Source organism: Scomber scombrus, chromosome 15, assembly GCF_963691925.1.
Source record: "Scomber scombrus chromosome 15, fScoSco1.1, whole genome shotgun sequence".
Classification (NCBI taxonomy): domain Eukaryota; kingdom Metazoa; phylum Chordata; class Actinopteri; order Scombriformes; family Scombridae; genus Scomber; species Scomber scombrus.
This window is the reverse complement of record NC_084984.1, coordinates 7,302,382-7,313,295: the sequence shown is the minus strand read 5'-3', so window position 1 is coordinate 7,313,295 and position 10,914 is coordinate 7,302,382. Positions and strand designations below refer to the sequence as shown.

At 37.8% G+C, this 10,914-nt stretch overlaps 1 protein-coding gene across 1 annotated transcript; it reads left to right on the top strand.

Annotated features, from left to right (window-relative positions):
* Window positions 1-205: 205 nt before the first annotated feature.
* nln (neurolysin (metallopeptidase M3 family)) lies at window positions 206-10,696 on the top strand. The gene is made up of 13 exons (XM_062434455.1): window positions 206-304; window positions 2,232-2,482; window positions 3,088-3,236; window positions 4,246-4,350; window positions 4,722-4,824; window positions 4,912-5,072; window positions 5,634-5,769; window positions 7,965-8,331; window positions 8,492-8,693; window positions 8,801-8,987; window positions 9,073-9,201; window positions 10,036-10,172; window positions 10,271-10,696. Exons 1-13 carry the CDS (start codon window positions 270-272, stop codon window positions 10,409-10,411), a joined length of 2,103 nt encoding a protein of 700 aa, XP_062290439.1. The 5' UTR covers window positions 206-269; the 3' UTR covers window positions 10,412-10,696.
* Window positions 10,697-10,914: the final 218 nt, after the last annotated feature.

Here is a 10,914-nt window from a genome sequence, read left to right as displayed (position 1 = left end):
ATGAGGACTTGTGTCGGATTGATCTCACATCCTCCTCGGCGCATGCGCGTAGACAGCGGAAATAATCTCAAGCATTTTCCACACACACACATACACACAAACGCCAGAGCTGCTTGAGTTGCTACAGCTTCTGCTAGTGCTGCTGTTGCTCCTGCTGCTGCTGCTGGGAAAGAGCCACAGTAAGAAAAGAAAGAAAGACAGAAAGAAAGTGTGTGGGTGTTTTCTTTTTTCTTCTTTTTTTGCACGGGAAGACGCATGAATCCTCCAGCATGTTAAGAGTTGCAGTGTGCAGGACGTTTTGCAGGTACGCTTCAGGATAAAGTGAGCACTGAGCAGATACAGTGTTAAGTCAGTGCATTTAACACCTGTAGGTTGAAGGTTGAGTTGCCTGTATTCAACTAATCTTTATCAAGTGTGTTTTATTTGCAAGTATGTGTTGTGATCTCTTAGATTACAGCTCTGGTCTCCCAAGAGTCCATGTTAAAATAACCATAAACCACTATAAGAAGTAATACAGCATGCACATGCATCATATACAGTGTTACAGTGCAGCGATACCTGCATACACACACAGGTTATACACACACTTGCAAACTTGCACAATAGATCTAAACTAATGCACACAAACTGACAGTGCAATAATGCAAGCTGCATTAGATTATTAGTAGAGCTGCAGTGATTATTAGTCGATAAGTCATGGCAGAAAATTAATTGCCAACTATTTAGGTAATTGATTCATAATTTTTACTCATAAAAAAAAAGAGAAAACATCCAAATTGTTTGATTTTCAGCTTCTCCAATATGAGTATGTTCTGGATTATTTAATCTTTTGTGAATATAAACTAAATATCGTTGGGTTGTGGACTGTTTGTCAGACTTTTCAGGACGTCACCTTTGACTTTGGGAAACATCGAATGGTATTTCTCACTATTTATGGATTTTATATAGCGATGAAACTGATATCAGTGTCAGAAATGCCTCCAATACTGGCTAAAATGCTGAATCGAATATCAGCCAGTACATGAGCCTATGCACCCAACAAATACCATATAATTTATTTATAACCTTTAAAGCAGTTTCACACCCGGATAGAATGGCAGTTTCTCAGAGATCATTTCTTCTTCTTCGCTGCTCCTAAAACAGCAGCCTACAGCTAATCAGTGCATCCAATGGCTACTACTACTACCATACTACTACTACTACTACTATAACTGCTGTTGTAGAGCAGTAAGGAAATTGATTTCTGGCAAATAGTGTAACATTAGCTGTCAACCAAATGTCAGCAATTTGGCAAACTTTTTTTATTGGAAAGTCACACAAGTTAAAAAAGGCAACATGTACAGTATCCAAGGCTTCAGTTTCGAGTGGTGAAACTAGTGTTCCCAATTTCAACACCAGCAATCTTATAAAGCATGTGAAGACGCATTACGCGAAAGATAGCAAGCGTATCACATCCATGCAGGGTTGGTAGTATACAGCTGTTCATTTTTAATTTTTAATGCAATGGTTTGGGATTCAGGTATCAGAATTGGTATTGGGAAGGAAAAGATGGTATCAGAACATGTCTAATTTTATAGACTAAATGCCTAAACTAATTGAGGAAACAATTGACAGAATGATCAATAATGGAAATGATGGTAAGCTGCAACCTTATTTGGCAGCCTCAATAAGAACTTACAGTCTGCAATCCATCAATTTTATGAATATATATTATATTACATGTTGTAAACACCTTCTTTTATTGAGTTCCATAGTTAAGTCGTCCTATGAATGAAGGCATATTTGCACAATACAGCTTTTACACTCGGACATTTTTGAATCTCTATTGATTACATAATCTACGAGTTCAGTTATGTGTCACACCTGTTAATCATAAAGGCATGTTAGAGTGATAGCTGTCATTTCTTGCTCTTTAGCACTCTAAAAATCACCAAGCTGTTTATAAGTTTTGGCTGCAATTTGACATAGTTGGCATTTATGGACTTCTTTTGAAAGGCTCCCGCTGCCATGCCGTGAAACACTACACTGAGTGGATACGGGGAAAGGTCACTGCTTAGCATGGAAAAAATGCAGAGCGTGTGTCAGGTTTATAGCTCATATTATTGCCGGCTGTAACGTCAGTTCAGTCAGTTCAGTCGGACAGTTTTCATAGGAAATGCAACACTGCTTTAAACTTAGAAGTTAACTGTGAATATCTCTTTTTTTTTTTTTTTTTTTTTTTTTTTTTACAGCGTCTCTAAACCTTTCCTGAGAATGACCATCCAGAACGGGACTGCGATATCTGCCAGAGAGTGCTCTCAGGCAGGAAATAAAAGAAACACGCTGAGGTGGAACTTGTCTCCGGATGAGATCAGGACCAAGACGGACAGCCTGATTAACAGAGTAAAGAAGGTCTATGATGACGTTGGATCCTTAAACATAGAAAATGTGTCAGTCGAAAACACCCTGAAAGCCTTGGCTAATGCCAAGACGGATTATGCATGTAAGTCTTAAAAGGAGATATTCTATGTATTTCTAATTGTTAACAATCACATGAATAGACCAAAACCAACCAATGAATGGGTCCTACTAACAACTGAAGGCAGATATATCTTTATTCCTCTATGCTACAGAGCATTCATTGTTATCCAAAAACTATTAAACACATATCAATGAGCCCCAAAGATGCACTGGGTGACATGTTCCCTCATTACGATGAACATGGACTCAGTAGTTTATTTTAAGTTAGTCACATCTATAAATATTAACTATAGCACCAAATGTGTATTATTCCATCGTTGAAAATAGTCCCTAACAAAAAAATTTTTTTTACCCTTTGGGGTTTATTTTTTGGGGATATTTTAGTGAGATATTCGTGTTTTTCTTCAGTTAGAGCACGTGGGTCAAAAGTTCAGACAGTGTTTGGAAATGGACTAACACATTGTTGGTTTTGGTCTTTTCAAGAGATTTGTTGACAACCAGAAACAAATATAGAATAACAGCCTAATCCTTTTCAAATATATCAAGCACATTTTCTTCAAATAACTCCCTATTTGCTACATATTGTAAAATTGAGAGTGTCTTTTCTGTTTTTCCCTATTCCCTTAGCATCTCGCCATGCTCTCGATTTCCCCCAGTATGTATGTCCATCTAAGGAGGTTCGGTCTGCAAGCACAGAGGCAGACAAGAAACTGTCTGAGTTTGATGTGGAGATAAGCATGAGGGAGGATGTGTTCAAGCGACTTAATGCCTTGCAGGTACACCACATGTCACACCTACTTTCCACATCACTCATAACACAGGGGAGGTGAAGGATAACATGAAAACAGTTTCCTTAAGCAGGCGTCTAGTTCACCTTGATAATCTCATCGAAAAGACACAGCTTGGAAGCTAATGAAGCCTAATGTGTGAGGATTTGACGGATTTATAACAGTAGCTACGCCAATGATAGATTATACTCACATTTTATGTGAGCCAGGGGGCAGCAAGTTCTGGACATGCAAGATTGTGTTTTACAATAAGATCAAGTGCACTATATCCTCATTTCACCCCACCACTGGTTCTTTTTTAGCCTCTAAAAGAAATGTAATCTCATCTAATCAGTAGTTGCCAAAACCACATGCTATTCCACACAGCACTGCCTGACTGACATCCTGCATTAAAGGACCAATATCTAATACTGTACTAACTCATAAAACAACTATGATATGTTACCAGAGAATAAGTAAACATGTTAAATTGAAATACTGACCACTATGACTAAAATACTATAGCCAGTATAGCTCTCCTTTCCTCCACTTTCCATTCTGGTCAGTTTTTGTTTTGGCCTGTGTGTTTCCATCGACTGCCCATTCAACCCCATCGTGGTGCTGGCACGTCATTTAACACATTTCATCCCACCACCATGTAATGCTGTATTAAGGATGGTCATTTCATGTATTTTGGCGAGATCGTGTTGGCGCCCGTTTCGACACCCCATGTTGCCAGAGGTGAAACACTGGCACGCAAACACAGCGTGCTGCAGCCATGGAAGCAAGAAAACAAACTGGATCAACTGAGATAGATTCCAACTGACCTAAAAACCTGCATGAGCTTTTAGTTTGGGGAGGAGGGAGCAGAGAGGGGGAGATGTCTCTTTCCAATATTTTGAATTTAAACAGCAGTACCCATTTTAAATGCTTGCTGTCAGCGTTACATATTTGGCAAAACTGCCTTAGTTGTACCTGTATGAAATAGTGTCTGTATTTTTGATTTTTTTTCTGACAGGAAAAGCATGAAGAAAACTTCTCCCCAGAAGAAAAGAGATTCTTAGACAAGCTTGTTACATTAGGCAAGAGGAACGGATTACACCTGTCTAAAGATATTCAAGAGGTAATGCAATATGTGAGCTTATTATGTAAACTGCAGTCATTTGATTTTGACCATACAAATTGCAGTTATATTTCAATTAATGCTTTTGAATTTCTGTTTTTTTCTCAATATATCATGATAGAAACAAGCATGGTTTCTCAGTGTTGATACAATCAGAATACAGCCTTTAACTTATATTTAGTTGTATAGAGTTACTTTGTGAGGCCAACTAACCAGGACCAGGCAATCAGTCTTGGATTTATAGCAGGTTTCAGTCTTTGGATTTACATTTGGATTACAAGTATTTCTTAAAATGCCTGAATCATTACGTCACATAATGGAAATCAAATAAAACTTTCCTGACTTTACTTTTTTTCCTTTTCTCTCCCAAGGAAATAAAAACAATGTCCAAGCTTATCAGTGAACTATCCATAGAGTTCAACAAGAATCTGAATGAGGACAATACTTTTCTTGTGTTTTCTGAGCGTGAACTGAGTAAGCTCATATGCACAAAATTCAGACTGATTAGACTGTTGTGACTACTTTCATTCACTAATGTTGCTGTTGTCTTCTTCTGTTAAGCCGGACTGGCAGATAGCTATCTCAATGGACTGGATGGGACGGTAGATGGACGGTATAAAGTTACACTTGAATACCCCCATTACTTCCCCCTGATGAAGAGGTGTCAAAATCCTGAGACCAGGAAGAAAATGGAAACCGCTTTTCACAGCAGGTGTAAAGAGGTAACTGGAATCTGATCATTAATCTGTGTATCTGACACTTTCCTGACCAAAGCAATTCTCGTCTGTCTTGCACATCACTTAATGCCGATACCATTGCAGCCTTATATAATCCATATTATCTTTTAGATTTTCATTACTCAAAACCCACTTTTAATATAATGTTCAGTCTGCTTTTTTCAGCAATAGTCAATCAATGTAATTGCCTCTTTGTGTAGTAGTTTCTGCCATTCCTGCACTTCAAATTATCTTCACACACTTGAGGGATTCACAGGAAATGATGTGTGCACGTAATCCAGCGTTACTATAATTTTTATCTCATTGATATCAGCTTCATCATGTCCTGTTCACTCTCCTTACAGCTGTATCATTAAGTTCCTGCTAATGTGAACCTAACATTTCTTCCTGCTGCTCGCACATTAAAGGATAGGTTCACAATTTTTTAAGTCTGTCTTAAAACAACAGTCAGGTGCCTATATGAACACTCAAAGAGGTTTTTCTGCATATTTTATCCTGCAATGTTTATCTGCATATCTAATTTTACAGCCTTTCTCTTTTTTCCAGGTAAACACAGCAATCCTTGAGCAGTTAATACAACTGAGGGCAAAGGTCGCAGACTTGCTTGGTTACAGTAGCCATGCAAACTATGTGTTGGAGATTAACATGGCCAAGAATGCAAGCAATGTGTCTGACTTTCTAGGTATGACCCCTTCTATGTATGACCCATTAAGCCCTCCACCCAGCACGGACACACATTCATTTATTCAAGACTTTATTTAGACAGGGTATGCCATTGAGAACAAACTCTCTGTTTACAAGAAGTGATTATAATACAAATATAAAACATAAGAAACAATAAACATAAACAGCAAGTAGAAAAATACAAAATGAACAGATAAGCAATAAGCAATATAAGAAACAATAAAAGCAATATGTAAAAGAAATAAAACACATAATATGAAAACATATTAAGGCAACAAAAAGCAATATATAAAAGTTAAAGCTCCATTAAAATGTGTTCACACTGCCCTATGTCAACTAAAACAGATTTAATAAGATTAAGAGGGATTAGCTCAGTCAATTTTACAATCTTCTGCAAATTGTTCCACTTGTGTGGAGTGTAATATTTAAAAGCCAATTTCCCAATCTCATTTCTAACACCTTGATTTTCAAGGACCAAACAGTCTCGGGACCTAGTGCAGTGTGAAATTGAACTATACTTACTAAAGACATATAAGGTACCTAGAAAGTTTGACAAGGAGAGCTTTGGATAAATTGAATGCAGTGCCGTTCTCCTCTCACTGCCAACAACTGTCACCCAACTTTCTGACGATGAATGCAATGAGGTCTAAAGCCATCCCCAGTTATGAACCTGAGGGCAGAATATTAAACTGCACCGAGAGGTTTAAGAGTAGAAGCATGAGGGTGCATTTAAATGACATCTATAAAGCATAAAAAGGTCGACTGAACAGTTTGCTCTCTATAATTCTGAATAATACATGCCTTATTTCTATGAAAGAAGTCCAGTTTTGCTTTTAAAGACTAAGTCATTTCATCAATATGTTTTGTAAGCACAGTTTGTAATCTATCTAGAAACCAAAATACAATGTTACCATGGATACAATGTTTGCTTTACCGCACAGCAATCAATATGCAAACTTTGAACCAGCTGGAGAACAGAGAGTGCTATTATATAGATAACAGCGTTGTCTGTGTATAGATCAGTTGTGCTGTTGATACTTTTTCACCTAATTTGTTTATAAAAAATGTGAATAAAAGTGGGCCTAAAATAGAACCCTGTGGCATGCCATTGTTAACACTATTACAGCTTGACATAAAGCCATCAGCCACAACTGCTTCTACCATTGAGAACAAACCAATTAAAGATTTAATCCAATAGATTCCAGGCATTTCAAAAGAATTTGATTGACATTATCAAAAGCCTTACATAAATAAATCAATATAAAGGGCAACACAGTCCTGCCTCTTTTCTAATGCACCAGCAACATCATTCAAGACTTTTGATGCTGCTGTCATATACTCTAAATCCTGATTGATAAGATTTTAAAATGGACTGTTGAGCTAAAAATGTTCTCACCTGTTCTCTAATACTTTAGTTAGACAAGATAGTATATAAATCGGTTTATAATTATGTAATTGACCCCTGATCCCCTTTATGTAAAGGTGGAACATAGGCTGTCTTCCAAATGCCAGGGATGCTTCCTGCCACCACAGTCAGAAATATAACATAAGCTGTCAACTAAACATGGAGCTGCTAATATAAATAACATTCTGTGTCACGTAAGATGAAGAGTCACGCTATCTGATATTGCCGTTGCATTGCCAAAGGAATCTTTAATGTATAGAGGAAGAGATATATATAGAGAAGAGAGAAATGTGACACCCATTCCACTTGGATATAGTTTATCTTTCACATGCCTGTATTATAACATACAATAATTTATGGCTCATGAAGTTATGTGGCACACATGCTTATGTACAGTATTTCAAAGTGGAAAGTGGCTGAATGCGGGTGGCCAGTATCTTGTGAAAGGATCTATAATATAACTTGTATATATATTAGAAGGACATAATTACCAGTAAAAAATATATATAGAATGTAATAGTGAGAGCCATGTTTGTGTGATTGGTTTACAAAAGCAATATATAACATACATAACATTTATCATGCTGAATTTATCTCACAAATAGTTCATATAAAGTCAATTGAAACATAAAGATGATCCTGACTTTAATGTGTAAGAAAAATCTGTTGTATGTGTCATAGAAAAGACATAAATGACAAGATGAGATTCAAGTTAGATAAGACATTTTGTACATATTGAAACGTTTTGTCCTTTTTAACCATTAAGATTTTCTTTTCTCACCTGACAGATATATTCTATGAAACACTCAAGCCTATTGGGAACAAGGAGAGGAAATATATTCTTTCACTAAAGAAGAGGGAGTGCTTGATGAAGGGCTACCAATTTGACGGACAGATCAACGCCTGGGACTTGCCCTACTACATGAATCAAGTAGAGCGGTGCAAGTTTGCTGTGAACAAGGACAAACTTATTGAGTATTTCCCTCTCGACGTGGTGACGGAAGGACTGTTTGGTATCTACCAGGAGCTGCTGGGTCTCACGTTTACAGAGGTGAAACAGGCCCATGTGTGGCATGAAAATGTGAAGCTTTACTCAGCCTGTGACGCTGAAACAGGGGAGGAGGTCGGCCACTTCTACATGGATTTACATCCAAGGTAGAATGTCTCACTTGTTGTGGAAGAGCCACGCATAAAAATGTACATGGAGTTAAATTGAAGATGCAATTAGAGACTAGAGCTCCTGATTTTTATATAATTTGTGTTAATGTTCAGATTTCAGCCTTGCTGTGACAATTGCAACCATCTCTTCCACCAGGGAAGGAAAGTTTGGCCATGCAGCCTGTTTTGGGCTCCAACCAGGCTGCAGAGGGCCTGATGGAAAACGCAGGCTTCCAGTGGCCGCCATGGTGGCCAACTTTACCAAGCCTAGAATAGGTTACCCCTCTCTCCTCCAACACCATGAAGTGGAGACTTACTTTCATGAGTTTGGTCATGTGATGCATGAGCTCTTATCCAAGGTTGATTATTCCACCAGCAGTTTCATTATATTTGTATAGTGTGTTGTGTATTAATAAGAATGAGAGAGCCTGAACTTTTCCTGTGTGTGTGTGTGTTTGTGTCTCAGACCACTTTTTCAGAATTCAGTGGAACCCAGGTGGAGACAGATTTTGTGGAGGTGCCCTCTCAGATGCTGGAGAATTGGGTTTGGGAAAAGGAGCCTCTGAGAAGAATGTCTCGCCACTACAGGGATGGCACTCCAATCCCGGATATAATGCTCGACAAACTCATTGCATCCAGAGTAGCCAACACCGGTAAGAAACTTGAACTTTCAGTTAAAGAAACAACCTAAATCAAGAGCCTCTGTAGATCACGTGTTGACTTGTGTGCTCTCTTCAGGTCTGATGAACCTGCGTCAGGTCGTCCTTAGTAAAGTGGACCAGCTGCTACACACCAGCCCTCATGCAGATACAGCTGAGGTGTTTGCACAGCTTTGTCAGGACATCCTGGGTGTTCCTGCTACACCAGGTCAGTTGTAACATTAGACATGGTTTGGTGGCAAGGGAAACGTTTGCTTTTTAGTGTATAATTAGACAAACAATGGCATGAAGTTGCCTTTCAGAAGTTGGACTTGAGAGTATTTATTTAATTGTAATTTAACCAACCTAGTTCAAAGGAAAGGTTCACAATGTGTCCTAAAACAATAGTCGGGTGCCCACATAAACAATGATACATGTTTTTCTTTTCTAATAATTCTTCTTGTGCATACAGGCCATTAAGAGATCATTTCGTAATGTGCTTTCAATGTAAGTGATGGAGGCCAAAATCCACAGCCCTCCTTCCTTGCAATGTATTTAAAAGTTTATTTGAAGCTAATGTGAGGCTTCAGCTGTCCAAATTTGTCAAATCAATTCAATATCTTTCAAAGTTTCTGTATTTTTGTAGGAAATTCCTGCTTTTTGTTACAATCCTTCCACCACAGCTCAACAGGGAAATACTGTTCATTGAGAAACACAGAGGGAAATTGTTACTCAGATGGCTGAAGCCTCACTCATCATCCTCAATTAGACTTAAACATATTTTTGCTCAAAACGAGGACTGTGGATTTTGTCCCCTATCTCTTATACTGTAAGCACATTTAGATGAGATCTTTAAATGGTCAGTATGAACAGTGAGCAAAACCAGCTTCAATGTTCATTTGGATACCTGACTTGTTGTAAATCAAACATAAGAAATGGTGAAAATATCCTTTAATACAATAAATCCTGTGAGCAGGAAATGTTTGTACTTTCTTGTGGGGATTTTTTTGTATATTTGATTTGTTAAACCTTTCTGATGTGATGACATGTTTGTTTTCTATAGGCACCAATATGACAGCCAGTTTCAGCCACTTGGCCGGAGGATATGATGGTCAATACTACAGCTATCTATGGAGTGAGGTTTACTCCATGGATATTTATTTCAACCGTTTTAAAAAGGAAGGCATCATGAATCCAAAGGTACGTTTTTTATTCTTACAATATCAATTCATTTGTAAGCATACGTTTAATTTATTTGTAATACATGTCTTAATTGGAGCATGTTTGCCTTAAAACAGGTCGGAAAAGAGTACAGGAGAGTGATTCTGGAAACTGGCGGCTCTAAAGATGGATTGGACATGCTGAAGACCTTTCTTGGACGTGCACCATGCCAGGATGCGTTCTTTCAATGCAAGGGGCTGATTAAGTCGCAGAATTAACTGTCATTTAATGTAGCCAGTTTTTTTTTTTTTGGTCAAAGCAGGGTGTATTTCTAATTCTCTGTATGCAGGTCAACAAGGAAAATGAATTTGATTTAAGTGTATTATTACTGTGTTTAAGTTTTTCTACTTGATTGTTTCTACCTGTTGACATTTCTTCAATTGTACAGCGGAGGACAACACACAACAGACATATTAACTTTGCAGAAAGAGCAGAGGTGTTACTAATAACAATAAAGATGGCTCTGTTATGTCCCAATAAGCTGTGACAGTGACAGTGAGCATGAATGCGCAATACCAGAACCTTGAAAATAAAGCAGCTAAATGGAATTAAACCATTATTTATTTCATTATTTGCGTCTGTGCTTGTTCTTCTGTTGTGTGTGTGCAGAGCTGCAAGTGATAAGTGAAAGTGACAAAGCATTTTTGGTTAAAATACTTTATTTCACAGATCCCTTAATTTTATACTAATTATCTGTAAATGTCTTTAGTAATTAGCAAGT